The sequence below is a fragment of the Lepus europaeus genome, chromosome 18 (assembly GCF_033115175.1).
Source record: "Lepus europaeus isolate LE1 chromosome 18, mLepTim1.pri, whole genome shotgun sequence".
NCBI classification, from domain to species: Eukaryota; Metazoa; Chordata; class Mammalia; order Lagomorpha; family Leporidae; genus Lepus; species Lepus europaeus.
This window is the reverse complement of record NC_084844.1, coordinates 63,126,182-63,153,524: the sequence shown is the minus strand read 5'-3', so window position 1 is coordinate 63,153,524 and position 27,343 is coordinate 63,126,182. Positions and strand designations below refer to the sequence as shown.

Sequence of the window (27,343 nt, the reverse complement as noted above, 5' to 3'; positions counted from 1 at the left end):
CAAGAAGCCCCCGCCCAACACCCACGAGTCACTGGCTCAGGCACAGAATGGGGTGCCCACCTCCACTGCATCGTCGGGACAGCACTCGGCAAGTCATTCCTCAGCTCCGATGCCTCCTGCTCTCCAGGGCACAGGGTAGGGACCGCCCCCCAGCCCAGCCTGGCGAGGACCCCTGGAGGCCCAGCCAGCCACAGAGCACGTGAAGACCTGGCCAGTCTTCTCTCCAGGATATGGCACTTAACTTGTCCAGGTTTCCACAGCAGGAACGCAGCCAAGCAGGTTGGCTCTGAGCACTGGAACAGAGCGAGGGAGACTCCAGTCCGGAGCCCTGGGCCAGGTCCTCACCCACCCCAAGATATCTGCTTCAGGCGCACCCCAGGATCCCACACTCTACCGTGAGTACTGTGAGAGCAGGGACCCGGGTTGTGCAATGGTGAGGTCCCAGTGGGCGCCTGGCCAGTATACAGTGGGAACTCAAGAATTAACAACTTGGAGCTTGTTCTCCCAGCTTCTCCCCATGCCTGGTTCGTGCCCAGGTTCCCCTTCCGCTGGCCTGCAGCCTCTTACAACCAGACCCAGGAGGAGCCTCCAGAACTCAGGGTGTGACCTCTGGGCAGCTGAACCATGGTGCGCGTACTCTACCCTCCTTGGAGCAGACCGAGCTGCGGACACGTCCATCTGCACCCCGTGCCAGTGATGGGGCGTGTCCTCTGGGGGGTGAGCTCTGCCTCCCCCACCAGACACAGCTTAAGAAAATAAAGGGATTAGAGCACCAAAGGCAAGCCTTCTTGTACCACAGCATCAGACAACTGTTTCAAAATATATTAGATTTGGTTTTTATTGTAGAGCACACATATCAGGGCAAAGTGCTGCACACACAACTACAAATCATTTTTTGGGAAAAAAGCTGTAAAAAAAATAAAACTGCAACTGCTTTAGTTATGCAGTCCTGACTTGAGGAATCCACGCTGGCAAAGGAGTTCCGGCCCCTGAGAGGGGCTTCTTGACGCTGGCTGCCCCGGATCTCTGCAGCCTGAGACCTCAGGCCCAGGCCTCTGTGCAGAGCCCCCTCCCCCGAGGGACGGAGTCTCCTGACAGGACGGCCTCTGCTCCGGCTGGCCTGGCTCCCGGCACGGCTGGCAGGAAGACTTCCCTAATGAATTCAGGTCAGCACAACCTCACAGCCTTCCAGGGGCTGGGTGGGGAGGAACTGCCAAGGATTTACCCTTTTTTTTTTCCTTCTATTACTATTTTTTTAAAGCCTCTCCCCCAGCTCCCATGCCCCTGAGGCAGAGGAGGCACCAACCCAGTCTGCAGGCCTGAGCTGCAGGCAGAGGGCCGGGCACCTTCCTAGAGGGGAGGACAGGGGGCAAGGCCCAAGCTGGCCAATGTAGGAGAAAGAAAAGGGAAAGGAAAAAGCCAGGAGATCAAAGGAAAAAATAACTTGAAACAGAAAACAAAAACCCTACCACACCACAACAACTTCCCACATCCCAAATGCTAGACTTGGAAGGACACCAGTCCCTCTAGCTAGAAACAGTTCCTAACACTGACCCGACATGGCAAGTCTAACTGTCTGTACAACCACACGCATACGCTCGAGAGCAGCAGCCCGGCGGAAAGGCGGCAAGCTCTCGGCGAGAGCGCCTCCTGGCAGCCCCAGCACTGCGGGCAGAGCAGCCAGGGGTGCAGAGGGAACCTGGGGGCCTCACAGACCCGGCACTGCTCAGCCCCCACCCAGCCAACCTGAACAACTCTGCCACGGGAGGAAGAAAGGGTGTTTCCGTGAGACAGCAGGTGAGAGGAGGGGACAGCAGGCGTTCTGAGACCTCCACCAAGCGCAGAGAGCAGTGGAGGAAAGGAGTGGGCAGGAGACTGAACTGTTTAGAAAATGCAAAGATTTACAATTAAAGCAAAACAAGGATTTTCTTAACCAAAACATTTTGCTACTTTTAAATAAACCCAGTTTGACACAGCCCCACTTAAAGATGGCTGCCCCTACACCTGTGCTGGCAACTCCAGCGTGAGCCCCTGTCCCCTACAGACACCAACAGCCTTTCCATCCGGGAAGAAAACCAAGAACGCGAGAGCCCAGGTCTTGGGCAATTCTGTTCTGTCTGCCTTAACAGGCAACAAACCAAGGAAAAAATATATAGGATCAAGGAAAAAAAAAAAAAACCCACACAAAACAAAACAAAAAAAAAACCCTCAAAACAAAGGGGCAGCTACGCGAGGATGAGCCGGAGTCCGGGGGGGCCTCAGTGCCTCCGCATCTTCACCTTGCGGGCAGGGCTGCCTGCCGCCTCCGAGCAGTCCTCCAAGGACTCATAGGACTTGCGCCAGTAGTTCTCCGAGCTGAAGCTGCCCCTCCGCCGGTGTGCGGGCAGCAGCACTGAGCGGCGGTTCTCTTCTTTGTCCATCTCCAGGATCCGTGGCCTGCAGGAAGAAGGGGACGTCACCTAGAGGCTGGTGGGAGGGGCCTCGCCCAGAGTCCACATCCTTGGGAGGGGCCGCTCCGGCTCAGCGGCTGTCAGCAAAGGGTAGCACTGGCAGAGGCACTGGCGCTGAAGGTTCTGGCCCACGGAGGGGCGGCAGCCAACCCTGGTCTTTGGAGCCATTTCCCAACCTCCCTGTGGTGTCTGCCTGGCCGAGCCTGGTGCCCCAGGACGTTGCCACGGCTGCCGGACAGAAAGACCCCTTCTCTATTCCATCATCAGGACCCTGTGCGACGCCACCATCCACCTCTACTTCCTGACTCCCCATTTTATTCTGTGCCAACCCCATCTCAGCTTGCCAACTCCACTCGGGCGGAAACCACTCTGATCTGTTCTGCCTAGGGGTCCAGCCCGTATCGCCCGTCTCCACTGTCCAGCCCACGTGTCTTTTCCACCATCCAGTGTTGCCTTAAGCATTACTGCTGGGGCCGGTGCTGTAGCACAGCAGGTTAAGCTGCTGCCTCTAGTGTCACCATCCCATATGGGCGCCAGTTCCAGTCAGCTGCTCCACTTCCGATCCAGCTCCCTGCTAATGGAAAGCAATGGAAGAGGGCCCGAGTGCTTGAGCCCCTGCACCCATGTGGGAGACCTGGAGGAAGCTCCTGGCTTCAGCCTGGCCCAGCCCCAGCCGTTGAGGCCATTTAGGAAGTGAACCAGCAGATGAAAGATTTCTCTCTATCCCTCCCTCTTTGTCTAAGTCTACCTTAAAAATAAAATACTGCCTCAGAACCCTTCCAGCACTCCTGAATAGCACGCTCTTTAGTTCAACACCTTCCATGGCCTGAGATTACCTAACATCCAAGTCTGTACCTGGGAGAGTTCTGGGTCTGGGCAGGACTGAACAGAGGAATCCTGGGAGGCCATGGCACACTCCCCGCTCCTGGTCCCTTTTCTCCAGGGGCATGGGCAGTTGGCCAGGGCACAGACTGGAAAGCACCAATGCCAACCAACCCAGAAGCAGCAGACATAGGCCTGGCGGGGAGCAATCCCAGGCTCCTGGTCGTCTATCTCCCGAGGTTTCCTCACTCCCTGACCCTGCGGCCAGGCCGTGGGGCTGCTTTGCTGGGGGTCCTGAACCAAGTACCTGTGGGCAGCATCAGGGTCTGCCTTGCGGTGGGACCGCTTGGGCTTCAGAGCGGGGTCCCTGTTGTTTCCTGACAGGCGATCCGAAGCATAGCTGGGTGGCAACACAGAGCTGCTCAGGGACTTGGTTTCCAGCCGGGGTGCATCCAGTCTCGTCCTGAAAAGGAAACACAGGGTCACCAAGGAGCTTCCAGTGAGACAGGGACCCCATCAGACCAACGCTCTCTGGCCAGGACAAGTGCAGGCCATCCGTCTCTGTGCTTACGTCTCCTGATGGGTCAACTAGAGGCTGGCCTACCTCCTCCTCAAGTTCAGGCTGAGGAGCAAGAACAGGAGCACTCTCACCTGAGACTTTCCACAACAGGGATCTGCTGTCTCAGGGCCTGCTCTCAGCCAAATGCCGCGGCCCTCCTCAACCCAGGTGGGCTCAGAGGTTCCCCTGGGGCACCTGCCAGGAGACTGAAGGTTCCTGGTAGACACCAACACCCTCCAGCAGGCGTCTTCACCCTCGCCTGGAACACTGACACAGACCCCCAGGGCTGGAGGCAACCACCACCAGAGCCTCCCTGCTTCCTCACTGTTCAGCAGAAACAGAGGCTGAGGGGCAGCACTGGTGGGGCTGGGGGAGCCCAAGCCAACTCCACAGCCACCAGGCAGCTTCTGCTCATGCCAGGATGCTAACCAGGCAAAGGTCAGAGGGCTTCTGAAGGCAAAGTCCCCACCTAGCACTGGTGCAAGTTTCAAGGAACACACCACCTAGAAAGGGCAAAGATCCCTGAACAGCCAGAGAGGGCACGAGGGAGGAGCCCAGGCAGAGGCAGCTCAGGGCAGGGATCTGAGTCCTTTACACGGGGAGGCTATGCAGCAGACTGGGTGGCACTGATGGGGGCCCAGCTGGGCGCCGGCCCCAAGGAGACTTTTTCCAGAGTCTATGGGCACAAAGTAGTGACCTGGCTCAGAAGTTAGAGCAGGACTCAAAGGACACCCATTGCTAGACTGCTGAGCACAAGAAGGCAGGAGGGAGCCCCAGAGCCGCCACAGCTAAGCTGCTTAGTGTCCTCAGTAACAACGCATCCGGTCCTCACAGCTCCCAGCTTCCCCACGGCCGCCCTCTGCTGCCTGGCCTGCTGTAAACAGATGCGGAAAACTGGGTCAGAGAGGCGCTAAGTCCCACGGCCTACAAGCTGTGGGAGAAAAGCTGCAGCCCAGGTGAACTCCACACCCAACAGGCAGGAACCACCCTGAAAACCTGGGAGTAGCAGGGGCATCGCCCTCCTTTCAGCTGGGACTGTTTTCTGATGCTCTCAGGCCCGAATGGTGGGCAGGTGAGTAGGAAGGGTGGCTGGCCTTGACCACCTTCACCAACCCCCCTCTACCTCAGGCTCCTCTATCCTACCAAGCGCTCTCTGCAGAGCAGCCGGCACGGGCGCAGCAACCTGCTGTGGTCAGAAGGCCCTCAAAGCACATGAAGGGGACCACCTGAAGAGGGGGTACCCAAGCACACAGGCCTGGACTCCCAAGGAGACTCCCTGGTGCCCAGGCCACAAGGGGATCTCTCCAAATTGTTCAGCACAGTTACCACCGTGTTGTACTACACGCGTGCACCTTGAAGCCCCAGGAGCCAGGACTCCATGGGCACTACCAGACAACAAGGCCAGGGATCCCCCAGCCAGGCCTGGCGAGTTAGAAGGGAAGTTTGCTCTCCCCCAACCTGGGCTGTGAAACTCCACACCACTGGGTTCCCTGGCCCCTCCACAGAGCACAGCCTCCTCATGCCCTCAGAGGGCACAGCCCAGGAGGGAGGGGCTAGAAGCCCACCCAGCATTCACAAACATAATCACAACTGCCCCAGCTGCAGTGAGAACACAGCGTTCAGGAAGGACTGCATATGGAGGTCATACAAAACCAGGCCAGGGGGCTCTCACTGTCCCTCTGTCAGAATACAGAGGTTGCCAACTGGGCAAGATGTGTGTGTGGGTACACAGCCACTGGACAGAGGAACGAATGGGAGCAAAACCTCGCCACAGGGAAGAGTCACGGCAATAGGAGCAGCAAGTCCTAGCAGTACAGACGGGGTCAAGGAGACCAAGAGCTGACCACTGAGGGACAGAGCTTGCACACTCGGTCTCGTGTGTGGCTGCTCTGCTTCCAGAAGCAGTCTCCTGACCCCGGGAACCTTCACAATCACAGGAGCCCCTGAGCTGGGCCTCCTACAACCTCTCCTCCGCAAGTCCAAGCGTGCAGTCTTCTCAACCTCAGGTCAGGCTGAGCCGTCCAGCCCACCTCCGCCCACCCCTACTCTTTCTACAGTACAGGACCACCCCTCGGCTTCTGAAGAGCCTCTTCTGACCGAGGCACCTTGGCCTGAGCTCCTTCTATGCTGGGCAAAAGCCCGAGCATCCCTGACCTACCTGAATGTCTGCCCCACCTCCCCACAGGACACACGGGGTAACAGCCCACCCTTCACCTCCACGGCACTCACAACACACTGGCTAACATCCGGCACACAGGTCTCCAGCTAGAGATGCCAACTGAGAACACAAGTCTCAGACCCAGGGTAGCCGTGGGGCCATCACCCAGAAGGCCACCTGCGGAGGACCCACCATGACCCAAGGCCTGTCTCCTCCACCTCTCACTTGCAGAAGCTCCTATACCACCCTGCCTCACAGCCCCTGGGCTGAGCACCCAGCCTGCAGCTTCCAGTTCAGAAACCAGATCTACCAGGCCTGCTCCTCCCCGTCAGGCAGCATGAAATGTAATGCTTTGTTTCACTTTTATGTTTATTTTCATCCACTTGAAAAGCTGAGCGACAGAAGAGTTTTTCTGGGGGGCCACCAGTGCTCACTCTCCTGTGTGGTAATAGCACTCAGAGTACAAATCTACCAAACAGAAGCACCACAGAACACCAAGTTTCCGGGGGGACCCCCCTTGGGTGCCTTGTTCACAGTATATACCTGATGTGTCCAAGGCAGAAATCCTCTCACTTCCTACCCGAGCCCCTTTGCAAACAGGACTGCGGTGCACTTGGCAAGGGGCAGCCAGCAAAGTCCTCCCAAAGCAGCAGCACAGGGTGGACACCATGCACACCTGCAACATCCCATTCCACCAATTGCTCCACCCAAGCCACCGGTCAGCCTCTTGGCTACCTAAGCAGTAACCTAAAAGTAACCACACCTCAGAGGTTAGGTCCAGGTTCCCTGCCAGAGGTACCCTGGACAACAAAGATACGTGTTGAGCAGCTCGCACCGGGTGGGCTGCAAGAGAGCAACATTCAAGCAAGTTGGGGGGGTATGAAGGGGTCTCCAGGCACCGAGCAGCCTGAAGCTGCTGCCTCAGCCCGCTCTGGAGAGGAGCCTCCTTGACACTTAAGACACTCACCAATCAGCTTTCTACTTGCCAGACTTCAAAGGATCCACCGCAATGACACATTGTGGGGCAAATGTGGGATCTGGGGTGTTCTACTGTGCAAGCCACCAAGGGACTTGGTTCAAGGTCTCACTCAGCCATTTGCTGGCTGTGATTCCAAACTTTAAGTTTTATTTATTTATTGGAGAGGCAGAGACAGAAAGAGAGGTCTTCCATACTCTGGTTCATTCCTCAAATGGCCACAATGGCTGGAGCTGGGCCAACCCAAAGCCAGGACCCAGGAGCTTCTTCTGGGTCTCCCATGTGAGGAAAGGGACCCAAGCATCTGAGCCACTTCCACTGCTTTCCCAGGCCATGAGCAGGGAGCTGCATCAGAAGTGGACCAGCTGGGACTTGAACCAGCGCCCATATGGGATGCCGGCACCACTGGCTTAACCTATTACACCAGCACCGGCCCCAAAACCTTTTTTTTGACAGGCAGAGTGGACAGTGAGAGAGAGAGAGACAGAGAGAAAGGTCTTCCTTTGCCGTTGGTTCACCCTCCAATGGCCACCGCGGCTGGCACGCTCCGCTGATCCAATGGCAGGAGCCAGGTGCTTCTCCTGGTCTCCCATGGGGTGCAGGACCCAAGTACTTGGGCCATCCTCCACTGCACTCCCGGGCCACAGCAGAGAGCTGGCCTGGAAGAGGTGCCCCAACTGGGACTAGAACCCGGTGTGCCGGTGCCGCATAGCGGAGGATTAGCCTGTTGAGCCACGGCGCCGGCCATCCCCCCAAACCTCTTAATACCAAGCTACAGCCTGTGGATTCCTTTCCAGGAAAGTGTCCAAACACTCACTTCCAGCCCTCTCATAAGAGGCCACAGCACCTTGTGCATAAGGATCTAGCAGCCGTCCATATTCGGAAGAGTCGCATCTTACTGAACCAGAAGACCTGGCAGCCAGCTGTGCCACTCCTCTCCAGGAGGCTCTCAGGAGGACCTCGCCGTCTCCCGCTTGCCCGAGCCAGAGGCAGAGCCCCCAGGCCTTTGCTGTGCAATCTTTACCAGAACCTAAAAGATGGCACAGATGCCTACAAGAAACAGGGCTAGGCTCCATGCAGAGTCTACCTATCAGAACACAGCCTCACCAGAAGACGTAGCACCAACCAGGTACCCCCGAGGCCATGGCATGCTGATCTCTGGAGTGCCTGGGCCAGGATTGCCTTTTGCAACGTGTCACAGCCTGTTCTTTCCCCGCAGCCACTCTGGACCTGTCCCTCAGCGTCCATCTAACAGGTGTATATAAGATGCTTCCTGCATGGAAGATGGTCAACATCTGAGCCTTGAAGGGTTAACCAATTTCGAGTGTATGTCATTTGAGGGGCTGTATCTCAGAAGTTGAATGGGCTCCTGGTATCCAGTAGAGACCTGGATGAAGTTCCTGGCTTCTGGCTTTGGCCTGGCCTGCATGCATTTAGGGAGTGAACCAGTGGATGAAGATTTCTCCGTCTCTCCCTCTCACTCTTTAACTGACTTTCAAACAAATCAATCTTAAAAAAATAAAGTGAGGAGTAGAAGACATGAGAACACACTGCGTGTTAGGGGGGCTCTCTACACATGTGTCACCTGGGGGTGCTGGGGGACATCCTCCCACTGCTCACCAACCCAGGACAATAAAGTCCTGCCCTTCTGCCCTCCGGCCCAGCCTCTGGATGGCTCCTACCCACCACTCAACTGAGACAGCTAAGGAGCCTCCACCACGCGCAACTGCCATCCCTGAAGTTGGACAACTGCTAGGGGTCTAGTTGGCCAAAGAGTTTCCAGAGGAGCTAATGAAGACCCCTAGGTCTGCAAGGACCACCTGCTCAGCTGGCTTGGAGAGTCAGGTATTGGAGCCACTCAAAGGAAGTGATGACACTCTAGCTATGGCTACCTCCCACAAAGATTTCTACTGTGAAGGGAATTCCTGGGAAGTTACTGTTCCGGTTCTACAGATAATCCTAGAAATTCCTCTCCAGGTTTATGGCCTATGCAGGCCACCCATCCCTGGCTGGAGTTTGAGGTGCAATGTGCAGCCCGAGAAGAAGTGACCCAGGAGAAGAGACCAGAAGGGAGTTACGCTCTGGACTCAACACTTCTGCATTCTGGGTTTGGCCAGTGCTGAGAACCACAGGAAAACAAAGTGCAAAGGCAGATAAAAGCTCTTCATCTGTCCGGTTCTGGGAACATTCTTAGGCTGCCAACTGCCAAGCTGACCCGTGTCTGGCGCTCCCACACATTCCCATGCAGCCTGCACCGCAGGACCATCTCTCCCGGTCTGGACCACAGCCACAAGACCAATGGCAAAGCTGTGACTTGACAAAAAGGCAGAGCCACGCCAAGGACACTTCACTGCCACCTTATCATGGAGTTGGGAGCCCAGAAGGCCAGGATGCTAAAGGTACTGATGGAGATAAAAAGATGGCAAGGAGCTGGCATTATGGCTCAGCTGAGGCTGCTGCCTGTGATGCTGGCATCCCATACTGAACACTGGTTTGAGTCCTGGATGCTCTGCTTCTGACCCAACTCCCTACTAATGTGTGTGGGAAAACAGGGAAAGATGGCCCAAGTACTCGGGTCCCTGCCACCCATGTGGGAGACCCAAAGCAAGTTCCAGGCCCCTGGTTGTGGCCTAGCCCAGCCACAGCCATTGTGGTATTTGGGGAGCAAGCCAGTAGATGAAGATCTCTTTCCCCTCTGTCAATCTGGCTTTCAAATAAAGTAAATCTTACAAAAAGAAAAAAAAAATAGGCAAGCCAGAAAAACAAAAGAGCTTTAAGTGGCCACAGCTAGAATGATTTGAACATAAAATAAAAACCCATGAGTCCATAAACTTAAATAAATAAATGGGAGAGAATAAACACATCTCTTTCTAGAATTCCAGATAATTTGCATGGATACTCCTCCCTCAGGGAGGTAGAGCCACCTTTCCATTCTTGAACTGTGGGCTGTATATAGCGATTTTCTTCCTGAGAGTACACTGTGGACAGGGAAAAAATCCTAACTTTATATTGAAAACCCTGACAAACACTTCATCACCCTGTTCAACATCAACCTCAACATGCCAAGTCACCATGTCCTTGGTATGTGATAAAAATGGTGCTTTATCTCTGTGGTCTTCCTCCAAAGGAAAAACAAAAACAAAAAAACAAAAACAAACAAACAAAAAAACCCATAGGCCATCTAACTTTGAGAAAGTCAGACAAAATCCCAATCAGTGTCATCAAGAATAAGGCAAGACTGGGAAGGCATTTGGCCCAGTGGTTAAAACATGGGAAAGGATGCCCATGTCCCACATCAGAGTTCTTGTCTTTGATCCCCAACACTGGCTGATTCTAGCTTCCTGCTAAGGCAAGACCCCGGGAGGCAGCAGTGATGGCTCAAGTAACTGGGTCTCCAACTTTCATAGGAGACTTGAACCGAGTTCCTAACCCCTGGCATAAACCCCCTGACCGGGGCCAGCACTATAGCACAGTAGTAGTTAAGCCTCTGTCTGTGGCACCAGCATCCCACATTGGCACTTCTGATCCAGCTCCCTGCTAATACATCTGTTAAAGCAGCCAAAATGGTTCAAGTCCTTGAGCCCCTGCCCCCATATGGGAGACCCAGAAGAGGCTCCTGGCTTCAGATTGGCCCAGATCCGGCCACTGTGGCCATTTGGGGAGTGAACCAGCAGATGGAAGACCCTCCTCTGTTTCTACCTGTGACTCTGCCTTTCAAATCTTAAAAACAAACAAACAAACAAAAAAACCACACCTGACCACTGTAAGCATTTGGGAATGAACCAGTGGATGGAAGCTCTGACCTGTCTCTCTCTGCCTCTCAAGTAATGAAAGAGTAAGTCAAGGCAAAGCCAGACAAATTGTCTCCAGGAGGAACAATCTAAGGAGCCCAACCTCTAAATGCATTGTGAGGGGCAGGCTTTGTGGCATAGAGGGTAAAGCCACCTGTGATGCTGCCATCCCATACGGGCATCAGGTCACGTCCCTACTGCTCCACTTCTGATCCAAATCCCTGCTAATGGCCTGGGAAAAGCAGAAGATGGTCCAAGTATTTGGGCCCCTGACACCCATGTCAGATGAAGCTCCTGGTTCTGGGCTTCTGACTGGCTGCCCTGGCCATTGTGGCCATCTGGGGAGTGAACCAGTGAATGGAAGAACTGTATCTCCCTCTCTGACTTTCAAATAAATAAATCTTTAAAGAACCACCACACAAAAGGATGAGTGTAATGGCGGGGAGGGGCTGATGTGGCACAACAGGTTAAGCCACTGCCTGCCAAGCCGGCATCCTATATGGGCACAGGTTCGAGTTGTTCCACTTCCAATCCAGCTCTCTGCTAACAGGCCTAGGGAAGCAGTGGAAGGTGGCCCAAGTATTTGCACCCCTTCCACCCACGTGGGAGACACAGATGGGAGTTTCTGGTTCCTGGCTTCAGCCTGGCCAGCCCAGGCTGCTGAAACCATTTGGGGATTGAAACAGCAGATGGAAGATCTCTCACTCATGCGTTTGCTGTCTCTCCCTTTCTCTAGCACTGCCTTTCAAATAAATAAATCTTAAAAAATTAATAAATGTAATGTGGGATACATCTTTGGGAAAAAAAAGATTAGGAAAACTAGGGAAATCCAATAAAGTATGGACTTTAATTAGTAAGATGGGAAGCGACATAACCTCCTGATCATGCGTCCGTCCAGGGATCATCTCGCCCTGCTCAATGACTTCTGTGTGACCCTGGCAGTCCCCTTTCCCCTCTGGGACCCCATTCAAGAGGAAGACCTGTCTTGATGCAATGTCTGTGTGGCTGTGCCTCCGATCAATCTGCCTGCGCACCTGAGAAAGAAATTCCAGGGAGGCCAGGTTTACTGAGGCTAGCACATCCAATTTCTTTCTCGGAGAGGACGACACACAGAAGCTATAAGCCTGCTGAGCACTGCCTTCAACCACCCACCTTTGTCTCCTCTCTTGCTCCTCCCAGAAGAGAAAACCCAGGCATTTTAGAAGCAGGCTGCTAAGGCATAGTCTAAAAATAAATCACCAAGAGCACATGTGACAAATCAGAACCAAAGAGGTGAGGAAGCAGTTCGGGGCAGGGTGCAGCTTGGAAGAATGCTCCCCAAATCTCGTTAGACTGCCCATAAATGTCAAGAGATGTGCTTCTGCTTAGTCCTTAGCTCCCCAGATAAACAGTGAAGGAACTGAATTTTCCGATGAAAAGACAAAAAGCTTTATCTCCCCAGGACACAAATAAAACTTGGGTCTTGCGCTCTTGCAGGTTTCACTGACAGAGGGACACAGACCTGCACCCCCAGGCTGGCCTGAGGCGGGCCCACCACCACTTACTTCCTGAGGATGATGACCGCTCGGCGCTCCTTGATGTCTTGAGGTCGTATGCAGTGAGTGATTTCATCAGCAGCATACCCACTGCAAAGAAACACAGAACAAGTGACCGTGTGGACAGACCAAAGTTCCTGGGGACTAATGGAACAGGAAGACGGCCCTGCCCGTCATTTCAGAAGTTCTGGGATCTACACGGGAGGGAAATACTATGTTAAGCTCCCAGAAAACTTTTAACCAGAAATTACTCAAGGAAAGCCTTTCAAGAAGCAGGCTGGGGGCTGGCGCTGTGGTGTAGCAGGTAAGGCTGCTGTCTGCAGTGCCGGCATCCCACGTGGGCGCCGGTGTGAGTCCTGCTGCTCCACTTGCGATTCAGCTCCCTGCTTTCTCAGCCATAGCAGAGAGCTGGATCAGAAGTGGAGCAGCCATAGGAGATGCCGGCATTTCAGATGGCAGCTTTACCCACCGCGCTACAGTGCTGGCCTCATCTCTCTCTGCCTCTCTGTAAAATCTGCCTTTCAAATAAATAAATCTTTAAAAAAAAAAAAAAAAAAAAAAGAGCAGGCTGTGATGCAGTGGGTAAGAATGCCACCTGGGACACTGGCATCCCTATCAGAGTGTCAGTTCAAATCTTTGCTTCCTTACTTCCAATCCAGCTCTCTACTAACCCACCTGGAAAAGCAGTGGCCGATGGCCCAGGTGCTTGGGCCCCTGCCACTCATGTGGGAGACTGGATGGAGTTTCTGGCTCCTGACTGCGGCCTGGCCCAGCCCCGGCCATCGTGGTTATTTGGGAAGTGAACTAGCTGATGGAAGAGCTCCGTCATACTCTGCCTTTCAAATAAATAAGCAAAAACAAGAAACCAACAAAACAACAGAAAATAGGAGATCCATGCCACCAGCTTCTTAAGAGAAAGATCAAAGCAGAACTTTAAAAAAAAAAAATTAAGATTTAAATGATTTGAAAGTCTGAGTTAGAGGGAGAGAGATTTTCCATTTGCTGGTCCACTCCGCAGATAGCCCCAACAGCCAGGCTGACGCCAGGAGCTTCTTCTGGGTCTCCTACATGGGCAGCAGGGGTCCAAGCACTTGGGCCATCCTCTGCTGCTTTCCCAGGTGCATTAGCAAGGAGCTGGATCAGACATTGTGGAGCAGCTGGGCCTTGAACTGGCGCCCTTATGGAATGCCAGCGCCATAGGCAGCTTTACCTGCCATGCCACAGCGTCAACCCCAGCAGAACTCCACTTGCCCCAGCCGGGAACCCTTCTTTAAAGTGCCCTCAGGGAGTGGGCATGTGACCCAGTGGTTGAGTCACAGCTTAGGGTCCCGTATGAAAGCGCCTGGTTAGAGTTCCAGCTCCTCCACATCTGATCCAGCTTCCTGATAATGTACATCTTGGAAGGCAGCAGATGACGGCTCAGGTACTTACATGTCCCTGCCACAAACACGAGACCCGAGCTGATTTGGTTCCTGGCTTCAGCCTCACCAGCCCTGGCTACTGTCGCATTTGTGAAGTGAACCAGTAGGTGGAGGCCCCTCCCACCCCCGCCTTTCAAATGAAATGAAAATAAAAATTAAAGATCCCTCAGGAAAGTGGCTCTGGGGAGAACTGGAGTGACTCAGGTCAGGCCCTGGTGAGAGGACAAAGAACTGCACCTCTTTCTTGCTTTCCCCCGCCCTTCAGCACGCAGAGGAAGCCCAGGGAGCGCTGACAGCACCGAGTCACCCGAGAGCTAGGACTTCCGCGGTTCCAGAAGGGAATCTGTCTACTGAATATCTCCATTTGGGGGGATCCAAAACTTTAAGACAGCTGTGTGTGGGATATTTTAAGAATTTCCATCACACTCAAATATCTCTTTAACAAGTTATAAGATTTTCAAAACTATTTATGGGCCAATCAACGTGGGTAGATGACTGTCCTCTTCCCAGCCAGGGGCTTTCCGATCGGAGACTCTGGAAGCAAACTCCACTTCCGGAGCCTCTTACCCACCCTCCGGGAGCACAGCAGTGGAGACAGCCCCTCTCGAGTTCTGCTGAGCTGCAGCAGCTCTACACAGCCATAAATGCACCTGGCCACAGGCCTGGTGGGAAGGGCCCACCTCCTCGCCTGCTGGGGATTCCTGACTGGCCCTGGACCACAAACTTTTCTCTCGGAACTGCTGATCAGCTGCCCTCTCAGGTGTACAGACACAAACTTAACCCTCAAACACCAGGGGTCTGGGAAGGATGCCTGGGAATGACCAGGCTGGCCCAGCCAGCGACAGCAGTGGGAGATAAGAAGCAAGGCAGCGCACGCTCTACCCTCAGAGGGCAGTGCCTTGACTTGGAAATCAGGTTCGAGGGTATGCTAGTAGGAGAGCCACGAGCTTTCACAATAGACCAGAGTTCTTCAGAGTTTTCTCTAAACACCAGTCCCACTAAAGCTTTCTGAAACTCTTCTGAAAAGGACCCGAGAATTTCTACAGCAAAAGAACATGCTGACTTTATTGAACTGAGCACTGACCAAAGAGCCTTTTCTCAAATAACACCTATTAATATCCACCAGCCCTCAGCGAGAAGTGCCACAGAGGCGAAGAGCTGGAGAGACCTGGGTTCAAAGCCGAGACCTGGGCTCTCAGTTAACGCCCATGAAGGGCCTGAGTCTCAGTTTTTTCGTCTGTGTAAGGACACAGTAGATTCCTGGGTGTTCATCGGGTTATGTTTTAGATCACCAAAGTCTACAGGATTTAAAGGGACAGTGTCTCCACCTTCCTAAGCAGATGCAGAGTTAAGCAACTGTATGGCTGACGCCCTTTGAAAAGGCACGGTAGTGAGGGCCCCTCCAGGAGCGTTAAGAAAGTTAGATAATGCAGGGAGCCTGGCACTCCACTACCACTTACTGACTTTTTTTTTTTTTTTTTTTTTTTTTTGACAGGCAGAGTGGACAGTGAGAGAGAGAGAGACAGAGAGAGAGACAGAGAGAAAGGTCTTCCTTTGCCGTTGGTTCACCCTCTAATGGCCGCCGCGGTAGGCGCGCTGCGGCCGGCGCACCGCGCTGTTCCGAAGCCAGGAGCCTCGTCTCCCATGGGGTGCAGAGCCCAAACACTTGGGCCATCCTCCACTGCACTCCCTGGCCACAGCAGAGAGCTGGCCTGGAAGAGGGGCAACCGGGACAGGATCGGTGCCCCGACCAGGACTAGAACCCGGTGTGCCGGCGCCGCAAGGCGGAGGATTAGCCTGTTGAGCCACGGCGCCGGCCCCACTTACTGACTCTTGATATGAGCCAGAGGGTCCAGGACTTGAGGGAAGCCTGGGCCTCAGGTTCAGCACTACTATTTACTTTTTTTTTTTTTTTTTTTTGACAGGCAGAGTTAAGACAGTGAGAGAGAGAGAAAGGTCTTCCTTCCGTTGGTTCACCCCCCCAAATGGCTGCTACGGCTGGCACGCTGCACCGATCCGAAGCCAGGAGCCAGGTGCTTCCTCCCAGTCTCCCATGCAGGTGCAGGGCCCAAGGACTTGGGCCATCCACCACTGCCTTCCCGGGCCACAGCAGAGAGCTGGACTGGAAGAGGAGCAGCTGGGACAGAATCTGGCGCCCCAACTGGAACTAGCACCCGGGGTGCCAGCACTGCAGGCGGAGGATTAGCCTAGTGAGCCGCGGTGCCAGCCTACTTACTAACTCTTGACACGAACCAAAGGGTCCAGGACCTGAGGGAAGCCTGGGCCTCGGGTCCAGCACTTGCCAAGGAGACAGGATCCAGACTGCTCCACCTGGCATCTGCTAGCAGCAGATTCCCAGAGCCAGGGGCTCTCATTCTCAACTCAGGTTCTTATCACTCCACATCTGGGGAGTGATAATATGGACTCCAACACAGTCCCATATGTGCAGAGGGCTTCCCCGAAAGAGTTAAATCTAGGCAAATTTATACAGCCCGAACCTGCAGAGCTGGTTGCAGGCACCCTTTCCTGCTGTTAACAAGTGTTATCAATACATATGCCTCAGCTACAGGCACAACCAAAGGTCCCGACTTCCCACCTCCAACAAGGAACCACTTTTTTTAATGCAGTTCTGGAGCGAATCCAGATGTCTGTCAAAGTTTGACTGCCTCCACGCTCCCTGTCCCATCCCCCAAAGGGCTCTAGAATAAATAAGCCTGCCAGGTTCCTGCCATGAAGAACTACTGTGGAGCTAGGGCTGTACAGGCCCATAAAAATGACCTTGGCACTGACCCCACCTGGAGGGTGCATCAGTACTGGTCTTCTAGAACTTTCTGGCTGCCGTGACACAGCACACTCACCCTTCCTCAGAGTATCGGGCTCCTCCAGGAGAGGGAGATCAAAATTGACTGAGGGAAGCTCTCCAGGCCATGTTTTGGCAGAAAACGTCCAGCAGAGAGCGTTATTTATTGCTAAGGAGCCTACTTGCTGCAAGAGAAAGTATCTGCCAGCTTGCAACTGAATATGCCCCAGGTTCAGACCTACTGTGGCTGGAAGAAAAGTTCCAGTGCCTCCTGCTCCTTTGTTGTCAGGGGGAAAGAAGAGGAGAAAATACCTCACGCTGCCTGGCCTGGGCTCTAGCCCCAGCAATGATCAGCACATTGCAGGCATCAAGACTGCCTGCCACCCACTAGCCCTATACCTCACAGTGACTTTTTAAGTTAGTTTATTTGAAAGGCAGAGTTAGAGAAAGATCTTCCATCTATCCCAAATGGCTGCCAACAGGCTGGGCTCAGAACTCCATCCAGTCTCCCAACTGGATGGCAGGGGCCCGAGCATTTGGTCGTCTTCCGCCCGCCTTCCTGGGCGCATTAGCAAGGGAGCTGGATTGGAAGCGGAGCAGCTGGGACTCAAACCGGCACTTGTACAGGATGCCAGCCTCAAAGGCAGCAGCTTAACCACTGAACCACAAGGGCGGCCCTTTGGAGTGACGCTTGAGGGAGCCGACACCTTTGACTCCTCCTTACGGGAAGCATTCCCTGACACCACCTCCTCGCTGAGTTTCCCCAGCACGGCTCAACCGTGCTGGCCTGGTGGAAACTGTCTTCTCTATGAGACAAATCTCTGTTAAAGGCCTCGCTCATGTCTGCAAACAGTGGACAAACAAAATGAGGGCTGAGCCAAACTATTTCAATACCCCAGGGCCTCAGGTTCTGTATCTGCAAAAGGGATCACAGTAAAGTCTTCCTCAGAGGCTTAGGTGCAGGTCAATGAGGAGTCTGTGCGGAAGTGTGTAGGGCTGTGCAGCACACCGCAAGAACAGTCAGGAACTGCAAAGGTACGTTTCCAAGATGGCTCCCATCTCCCATCTACTCTGTGTATGCTGTAAGCCAGAGTGGACCCGAGGTCTCCCAGCCTGGGACTCTGTGCTCTGCCTCACCACTTACAGCCTGCAGAACTGAAGCCCAGGGTTTTGGGGTTAGCAAGCCAGCCACCCTGACACAGGGCAGAACAGTGGGCTCAGACTCAAGTGCCGTCACAGAGGTAAGCCTCCAACGAGGCGCACGGCTTCACTGGCCGAGACGTCCTCTGGTGTCCTGAACCCAGAGGGAAGGCCACCTGCTCCAGTTCTGTACACAGCAAAGCAGAAACAGGCAGCAGCTCACCAAGGCAGGCAGCTCATCCCGAGGTATTTTCAGTGAAACTTCAAGCAAGTGGTGTGACTGTTTCAATCCTGCAACAACCCCACGGCATCGCTGGCCTGGTTTCGCAGATGAGAAACACTGAGGCTGAGAAAGGAAGGTGGTAGCCCTGCACTGTAACCAAGTCTGCCAGCAAACTCTGGCTTTTGGTGGTATGGGGTGTAAGTAACGAGAGTAAGAAAAAAAAGGTCACCTGTGCTCCCTGACAAGGTCTAACCTGTCCTGGGGGCCTTGCGGGGCTCAGCAAAGGTCACACCCTTCCCCACGAGGGTGCCTATGCCTAGGGCCTCAGAGCGGACTGCACAACTGCCCATCCTAGAACGGCCAGCCCGCCCCGAAGTTTATGGCCTGTTTACCCTCAGCTCGCTCTGAGCATCAGGACTAAGACCACTGCTCATTGCCAGCTTTCTCTGCTCTGCTGTCCTCTGTCCTCTGCCCTCACGTCAGGCCCTGACTCAGGGCCCTGACCCCACACTGCAATTCCTCCTCGTCCCATGGAAACAGACGACTCTACACAAGAGATGTGGCCCAGGACCCATGTGCCCTACTTTCCCAACTATTTTAAGCCAGAAAGCTAAAATTTTGCTTTCAACCAGCTGAACAAGATCAGCCCTTGTCCCAAACTGACAGGGGTGCCCACTCCGCCCATACCCAATGTTAACTGAAGAGCCCCAGGCCCCATGGCTAGGTAATGCACTGAGGCCCAGGGTCCCTGCGCATGTGGTCACACCACAGACCCTGCAGCAGTGATTAAAAGTAGCAGCAAGTAAGCAGTTAGCCTTGAGATGATTACTCTAATTAACCCACTGGAATCTGCTTTAATCTACCCCATCCACCCTACAGGAAACAGAAGGAACACGAGTCAGATTCACAGAACCGGGCGGTAGAAGATTCATTTCCCTGAGGGACGGCATTTACAGGGCACCCGCCCAGGCCCAACACAGGAAGATTACAAAAAAAAAAAAACTGTACCAGCTGGGTTCAGAAAGAGTCTGAGGTACTTCTAGAAGGATCTGTTAGGCTCTGCTCCAAATGCCCAGCTTTAGACACTGCAGTCAATGCCTGCCACCCATCATCTGTACCCACCACTGTTAAACATAAAACTGCATTCCTGCCCTGTTGCCTTGGACGGGTACAGACACCCTTGCCACCAGCAAGAACGGAGGTCTGAGTCATGACAATGGCTCGAATCCCTCCCCAGTCTGCACCCGCACCACTGCTTCCAGCAGCCTCTCCCACTCTGCAGTTTTACTACTCATTACCTCTGGGCTGGAAACCGTAGCAGGAAGTGAGGGAGAGCACCCCATCACCTCTCACCAGTTCACACACAGGATCTGACAAGGGGCACTACCAACAGGCAGGGGTCACCCACCTGCACACGAAGCAGAGTGCAACTGCTAAGCGAGCAGGTGCTAGAAGACTTAATCAGAGGGAGTTTCTCAGCAGCTCCCAAGGATTCGGCTCCGCCGCACCGTGCCGCACCGCGCCCCCCTGCTCCCACACTTGGCAAAGTCTGGAAACAGTCTGGGTTCCAAAAGCGCTAATGGCACCTAGGGGGAGAGAGGCCAGGGGTGCTGCCTAATGTTCCACAGTGCACAGACAGCCCCACGCACCAGTGAGCCCGGCGGCGAGGTCCTGATGGACCGCTTCACCCAGAGCACTGCCTCACCATGAACCCCGCTTGCCTCACACCAACACTCACCCCTCTTACCTACGGTTGTGCCCTCCCACTGCTGCCAAAGCCACAGCCATGCTCGCCCACTCTCACTGCCTGGCTACTTCCTAAGTCACCCTTCAAGTTGCCACCTATTCTCCCCTAACACTTCTATTCTCCCCTAACACTTCTAACACTTCAGCATGGGTAGGATTCTCCCAATCTGGGCTTGGACTCCATGAAGGAGGAGGCGGGGCTCCCAGCCCCTCCCCCAGCAGGAGAGCGAGAACCACTAAGTGGTTGTGTGGGGCAGCAAGCGCGCATCTAAGTGCCTGGCCCAATATCAGACAGCAAATTACCCTCCTCATCCTTCGGAAGTTGGCATCACCCCCCACTCCACAGATGGGAAAGCCAGCTCAAAGAACGCCCACGAGATCCCAAAGCAAATGAGAGGAGAGCCGGATTCAAAGCCCCGGGCAGCACTTTTCAGGACACGGCTGAACCTCCCACACAAACTCCACGGCCAAGTCTGGCTGAGTCCAAGAAAGCTGGAAGACGCTGCTGTTCTAAGAAAAAGATGAAGAGAATTTTCCTCATGACGCAATCCTGCTGCTAAGCACTATCAGATCTGCCTGTTAGGACCCCGAAGCCTCAGGGCCGGGGTAAGCGCAGGCACACCAAGCATTAACGCCGCAGCAGGACCTGGGGACAGCGCTGAAGGCGGAAGAGCAGCCGCAGAACGGATAATCCGTGCAGAGACCGGCCGGTCCCTGGCTGCCGTGAAGTCCCCTTAGCAGTGAGAGCCGGTCCACAGTCAGACTCCCACCCAACCTGCCCTCCTCTGGGGCGGTCTGCCCGGGCCACCTAGACTGTGCCAGCCTGAGCAGCTCAGGGGCCCACAGGACCAGGAGGCACGGCAGGTAAGCCCATCAGGGAAGCAGCTTCAGCTGCTCCACTCCAACCAGGTGGAGGACCTGCCCTTCTGATGCTAACAGGGCTCCAGGGACCCGCGCTTCGGGGGTTAGGCGGCTCCCGGCCAAACCCCAGCGCGGCCTGATCCTCTGTTTACTTGGCGGTGGGCAACCAGGCCACTCGCCCAGCTGCGGTCTGGCCCTACCTGCCTAAGAGGTCCTGCAGATGACGCAGGTGGGTTTATTATTGGGTTTACCTTTCGCGGGGCTCAGGGCTCAGAGGAGACAGCTGCCAATCACCCTTTCACAGCTCATAAACAGCGAAGGGGCTTCCGCAAGCGATCTACTCTGCGGGCCGTGGCCCCGAGCTAATCCTCAGCAGGACCTGGGACTGCAAACAAGGCCCGGGGCCCAAGCTCAGCGGACCCAACAGTGGCCTGGAGGCCAGCTGCGGTTTGTTTTCTTCTGATCCTGCTAACAGGTAACACGTTCTCCGCCTCCCGGCCAGACCCCTAATCCCTTCAGCTCCAGGGAAGCCGCTCGTCCTCCTGGGAGTGGAGAACAGGTACCAATTAGACACTCTCAGGAGCCTTGGCCCCTGAGTATTTTCTCTGCTAAGGCATCCACTAACGCTTGCTGTTACGGAAACAGGAGCGGCGGAGCAGGAAGAGACTTTCAGATCCTAAACCCAACCTTTTTTTTTTTTTTTTTTCCTCCTGTTTAAAGCACAGACTTGGAAATAGAAGCCCACAGCAGAAAAAAAAAAAAAAGTGACTTGTTTCCTATCACAAAGGGACACGGCCTGCTAACAGCTTTCTAGGAAGACGCCTGAAAAGTCTCAGCCAGGTCCGGGAGCGCGTCCGACCTACTTTTCTGGGGACCGATCCACACACGGGCTCCTGACCCTGCTCCTGTGTAAGGCCCTAGTCCCTTCCCCTCCTCCCCGGGAACCACACTCACACAGCTGGACCTGCGAAAGGAAAAAAAAAAAAGCAAGCACGGCTCCTATTGGCCGCCAGCGGGGTCGGTGGCTAAGGCGAGGGGTGCGGGGCCGGCCCCCTCCTCCCGGGTTACCTGAGCACAGTCACGCTCCCTCTGCGCACAGGCAGCGAGAGCACGGGTTCCGACACCCGGATGGGCTTGAACTGGAACTTGCAGCCGAAGCAGAGCGCCGAGTCGCTGAAGAAAGACACGGACACGATGGGGCGCTCGAAGATGTGGATGGGGTCCACGTGCGACACGATGCAGCCGCCCGGCTGGTAGTCGTTGATGACGGCGCTGTTGACGAAGCCCTCGGGGATGACGCGGTGCTCCACCAGCTTCTGGATCACCAGCTGGTGCACCCACTCCGGGATCTCGTCCACGTCGCCCGGGGGGTACAGACGCTCCTGGCCGGGCCCGCGCTTCTGCAGCTGCGCGCCGTACGTGTAGCCCTCGCCGAAGAAGTACTTGTTGCGCAGCGGGGCCCGGTCCACCGTGTGCTCGTTGTACAGGCCCTTCTCGGCGCGGGACACCACCTCGTCGATGCGGGCCTCGATCTTGGCGCACTCGTCCTGGCTGAACAGGCGCATCTGCCGGATGCCGCTCTTGACCTTGCGCGCCTCCTCCTCCCTCTGCAGCTGCTGCTCCTCGTAGTCGCTGCGCTCCGGGTCCGAGTCCTCCGGGTATTTGCGCTTGGCCCCGGGCGCCGGGTACGGCTCGGCGGCGGCGGCCGCGGCGGCGGCGGCGGCCACGGCAGCGGCGGCGGCTGCGGCCGCGGCCTCCCGGCTGCCCGCCTTGTAGTTGTCCCGGGACGTCATGGACTTGAGCTTCTCACGCAGGTCCGTGTAGCCGCTGGCGGCCGCCATGGCCCCCAAGACGCGACTCTAGGGGCCTCCGGGAAGGGCGGGGCGGCCGGGCATGGCTCTCAGGGGCGGGGGTGGGGACGCGGCCCGGGACCCCCGGAGGGAAAGGGGGGTGGGGTCCTCAGCGAGGGGCCTCCATGCGTGACCGGAGGGCGCCGAGAGCGGGGTCGGGCCTCAGGGGCGGCGGGTCATGCGGCGGCGGGCACGGCGCTTCCTCCTCCACCACCTTCTCCGCGTCCCGGGGGGCAGGGGCGCCGGCAGCGCCTCATGCCGCGAACGGCCGCTCGACTCCCCCCCAAGACCCTCAGACGCCCCGCCCGGCCCGCACTTTAAAGCGCTCCTCACGACGTCACGGGCCGCTCGCCCGACGTCCGCCAGCGCCGCTCCTTAGCGGGCTCCTCGCTGCGCAGGCGCAGTGGCGCCGGCCACCGCGGCTCCGCGCGCTGTGAGCATGCGCGTGCGTGCGGGCCGGGCCGGCCAAGGGGGCCCGCGCAGGCGCAGACGCGGGCCCTCCCCGTCCGTCGTCCGCCGCCCCTCCCCCACGCGCTGAGGGGGGCGCTGAGGGAGCGCTTTCGAATAGCAACCTTGCCTCCACGCCACGCCGCCTCCGAGACGGGGAGAGCTCCCGCTGCAGGGGTTTGCTGACGCTGTCAACACTGTCGCCCTGCCGCGTCACGGCATCGTCCGAATGCCTTGGAGACGCCTCAGCCCCCGGCGCGCAATCACCGGGGAACCGCCACAACCTAGGCCGTCCTGGGACCGCCCCTTTTGGCCTTTCCGCTTCTTTCATTGGGCCGCCAGCCACGCGCGGGGCGGGCCTGGAATGGAGTTTCCAAAAGCCGGTTGGTAGCCATGCCTGTCAATCAGGTCATCTCCTTGGCTACCGCGCCCATCGCTGAATAAGCGGCGGGGAGGGAAGCGAGGACCCCTGAAGAGTGGATGGGTGGCTACCTAAGTGCCTGAAACGGAAACCACCCCGCCCCCACACACACCCCTGAGGAAAGTCCTCGGGACGCCTCAGAAAACTTCTAAAAGCAACAGAAACTTTGCTCAGAACGTATGGCCGAGAGCGCCAGGGCCTAGATGGCGTCGGCCGAAGCAGCTGGGACGCGCGTCTTCGCGGGGGGAAAACGCCCAACGCCGCCGCGGCCCGGAGTGGACGTTCCGCGAGTCACGTCCCGGCGGCGGCGGCGGGCGCGTGCGCGGCGGCGGGCACGCGCCGGGCGGGGGGTGCGGGGACGCGCCTCCCGGGAGCAGCCCCGGAGCGCGTGGCTGAGGGCGAGCCGCAGGTGCGCCCCGGGGCCCGGGGCCGGGGGGCGAGGTCGGCCGCTGTGCTGGGCGCCCAGGGGCCCCGTGCAAGCCCTTTGCCCGCGTGTTAGGCACGGGGATGGCTGAGTCGGGCCCCCGCCCCCCGTCTACACTGAGAGGCGCCTGCGTCTGTTGTGGTGGAAAAGTGGATTCTTGGCCCTGACCAGGCTCAGGAGAGGGCGGCGGGAGGGTGTGAAACCCCAGACACCTGGGACCCTGGCAAGCCGGAGCCGGGGGAAACCGAGTCACTACAGCCCAGCGGGCCCCTGCCCTTCCCTGGTGTAGCCTAGTGGGGTGCAGCCGCGGGCAGTGAGGACGAGGCCCGTGGGCAAGGCCAAGTGGCCTGACTCCGGCCCTGCAGGATTCCAGTACCTTCTAGCCGCTAAGCTGCCCCGTCTTCTCTGAAGAGCAGGCCTTCTTGGAGCCACCTGTGGACACAGCTCATCCAGGCCGAGATGAGAATCACATGTCCCCTCCTCATCTTTTTTGGGGGACAGCGCGAATTCCCGAGCCAGGCTGCCTGGGGCTGAATCGTCACTGGACCCCTGTGCTGGCTGTGTGGCCTTGGGCAAGTTGTTCTACCTCTCTGGGCCCTATGTACAGTGGTGTTAATAGCACTCACCCCACTGGGCGTGTTTTGAGTATGCAGTGGATTTTTTTAATGTACAGAGCTGGGCACACTGTAAGAAGTTGAATAAAATTAGCTTTTACACAAATGTACGTCTAGGGGCAAGCGTTGTGGTCCAGTGGGTTAAGCCACTGCTTGGGACGCCTGTATCCTATATCGAGTGCTTGGGATCAAGTCCCACCTCCGCTTCTGAACCAGCTTCCTGCTAACGTGGCCCTGGGAGGTAGCAGATGGTGGCTTTGGATTGGTACTTGGGTTCCAGTCACATCCTGGGAGATCCGGATGGAGTTCTTGGCTCGTGGCGTCAGCCTGGCCCAGCCTCGCCCCAGCTGTTGGGAGCGTTTGCAGAGTAAACAAGCAAATGGAACTTCTCTCTCTAGCTCTGTCTTTCAAATAAATAAAAATAAACTTAAAAAAAAAAATGTACTGGGGCCAGTGTTGTGGTACAACAGCTTAAGCCACCACTTGTCACTGGCATCCGGCATCAGAACACGGGTTCAGGTCCCAGCTGCTCTGCCTAGGGGCCAGCCTCCTCATGTGCCTGCTAGGCAGCAGATGAACTTGAGCCTCTGCCACTGTGGGAGACACCCAGATGGAGCTCCAGGCTCCTGGCCCAGCCCTGGATGGTGGGGCCGTTTGAGGAGTGAACCAGCAGATGAAGATGTCTCTACCTGTCACCCTGCCTTTGCAATACATAAATACGCTGGGGGGCGGGGGTGGGGGGAGGGGAGGGCAGTGTGGCTCAGCAGGTTAAGTCCTGCATCTCATATGAGCGCTGGCTCTTAACCCAGCTGCTCCCACTTCCTTATCCAGCTCCCTGCTAATGCACCTGGGAAGGCAGTGGAGGGTGACCCAAGAGCTTGGGCACCTATTATCTACAAAGGAGACCCAGATGGAGTCCCAGGCTCCTGGCTACAGCATGGCCCAGTCCTGGCCATTGCAGCCATCTGGGGAGCAAACCAGCAGAGAGAAATCTCTCTCCCGGTTTTTTTGTTAAGATTTACTTATTTATTTGAAAGGCAGAGTTACAGAGAGAAGACACAAATTTCTATCTACAGTTCACTCCACAAACGGCCTCAACAGCTGGAGCTGGGCCAGGCTGAAGCTAGGGGCTTCTTCTTGGTCTCCCTGTGGGTGCAGGGGCCCAAGAACTTGGACCGTCTTCTGCTGCTTTTCCAGGCACACTAGCAGGGAGTTGGATCGGAAGTAGAGCAACTGGGACTTGAACCAGCACCCACAGGGGATGCTGGTGATGCCGGCACTGCAGGCCGTGGCTTTACCCACTAAGCCACAGTGCCAGCCCCACACAGGAGGTTCTTACAGGGGTTAAATGCCTGGGTGAGAAAATAAATCCTTTCTCTGATGCCAGGACTTCTGCAGTTACACCCTTACCTACCCAACCTGCCACTACCAAGCCACTGGCTCCTCCAACGCGAAGCCCCAAGGCACCAGCCCTTTTCCATCAACATTCATTTCTTCAAAACTGTTTATGTATTTGAAAGGCAGAGTTGGGGCCGGTGCTGTGGTATAGTCGGGTAAGCCTCCGCCTGCAGCACCGGCATTCCATACGGGCGCTAGTTCATGTCCCAGCTGCTCCACTTCCGATCCAGCTCTCTGCTATGCCTGGGAAAGCAGGAGAAGATGGCCCAAGTCCTTGGGTCCCTGCACCCATGTGAGAGACCCGGAAGAAGCTCCTGGCTCCTGGTTCGGATTGGTCCTGCTGCAGCTATTGTGGCCATTTGGGGAGTGAACCGGTGGATGGAAGACCTCTCTCTGCCTCTCAAATAAATAAAATCTTAAATAAAATAAAAAAAAAAAGGCAGAGTTACAGTGATGGAGAGATCTTCCATCCATTGGTTCACTCCCAAATAGATGCATTGGCCAGGGCTGGGTCTCCCACCTGGGTAGCAGGGGCCCAAGGACTTGGGCCATCTGCTACTTTCCCAGGCCATTAGCATTGGAAGTGGGGCAGCCGGAACTCTGCTGCACAACACTGGCTCCCTGAATTCCCTCTTGAAGTGAAATCAAGAACCTGGGTACCGTTGTGACAATAGGTGAAGCCACTGCCTGTGATGCAGGCATCCCATATGGGCACAGGTTCAAGACTCAGCTGCTCCACTTCTGACCCAGCTCCCTGCTAATGGGCCTGGGAAAGTGGTAGAGGACAGCTCAAGTCTTGGGCTCCTGCACCCATGTGGGAGACCCGGAAGAAGCTACTGGCCCAGCCCCAGCCAATGCTGCCATTTGGAGAGTGAACCAGCAGATGGAAAATTCTCTCTCTCCCTCTCTCCTTCTCTCTCTGTAACTCCGCCTTTCAAATTAATCTTGGGGAAAAAAAAAAAAAAAGAACCTGTGTACCAGTAGCCCTGGCTGGCACCAAGGGGATACAACAGGAAACAGTTTTCTCTATTTGGAATGTTTATTCCCTGCCCCCCACCCCATCTACCCTTAGGAAACTCCTACTCATCCATCAAAACCCAACCCTAAAGTCCCATTCTCTAGGAAACACTCTTTCCTAGACTTCTCCCCCGACAACTGAAGATAGCCCTTTTCCTCCCACTACACCGCTGTGAGATGGGGCCAGCCAGCCGCTGGGGACACCCAAGAAATGTGGAATGGGGAGACAGGGTTCTGCAGGAGGGCAGCGTAAGGGCAGGTGCTTCTACCAGAAGCTCCGCCCACAGGGAGGCAGGGGCTCTACTGTACCTCCAACTCCTGCCTCCCCCCCTAGCTGCTCACAGGAGGAAATGGCTGTGATGCCGGCATCCCATATGGGCACAGGTTCAAGACCCGGCTGCTCCACTTCTGACCCAGCTCCCTGCTAACAGGCATACCTTTTATTTGCATAGAAATGACCGAGGGGCGGGATCCAGGCTGAGAGGCAGAACAAGGTGTGTGGGGGGGCTGGGCACCTGAGGAAGATGGGCCGGGGGATGGGGAACAGCCTTGAACGTCAGACCCAGAGGAAACCAAAGGCAGAGTTCACCCCGTCTAGGCCTGCTGTGCCCTAGGTGGGAGTCGGGACAGCGTCTGTGGTGGGCACACGGCAGGGGGCCGCGGGCCTGGGTGCGGCTCTGCTGCCCCCCC

General features: G+C 56.0%; 1 protein-coding gene across 1 annotated transcript; it reads right to left on the bottom strand.

Annotated features, from left to right (window-relative positions):
• Positions 1–831: 831 nt before the first annotated feature.
• LOC133777227 (RNA demethylase ALKBH5-like) lies at positions 832–22,725 on the bottom strand. Its single transcript, XM_062216709.1, has 4 exons — positions 21,551–22,725; positions 12,301–12,381; positions 3,580–3,735; positions 832–2,436 (listed from the first exon to the last, which is right to left on the bottom strand). The coding sequence occupies exons 1-4, from the start codon at positions 22,321–22,323 to the stop codon at positions 2,259–2,261; spliced, it is 1,188 nt and encodes a 395-aa protein (XP_062072693.1). The 5' UTR covers positions 22,324–22,725; the 3' UTR covers positions 832–2,258.
• Between the last annotated feature and the right edge of the window lie 4,618 nt (positions 22,726–27,343).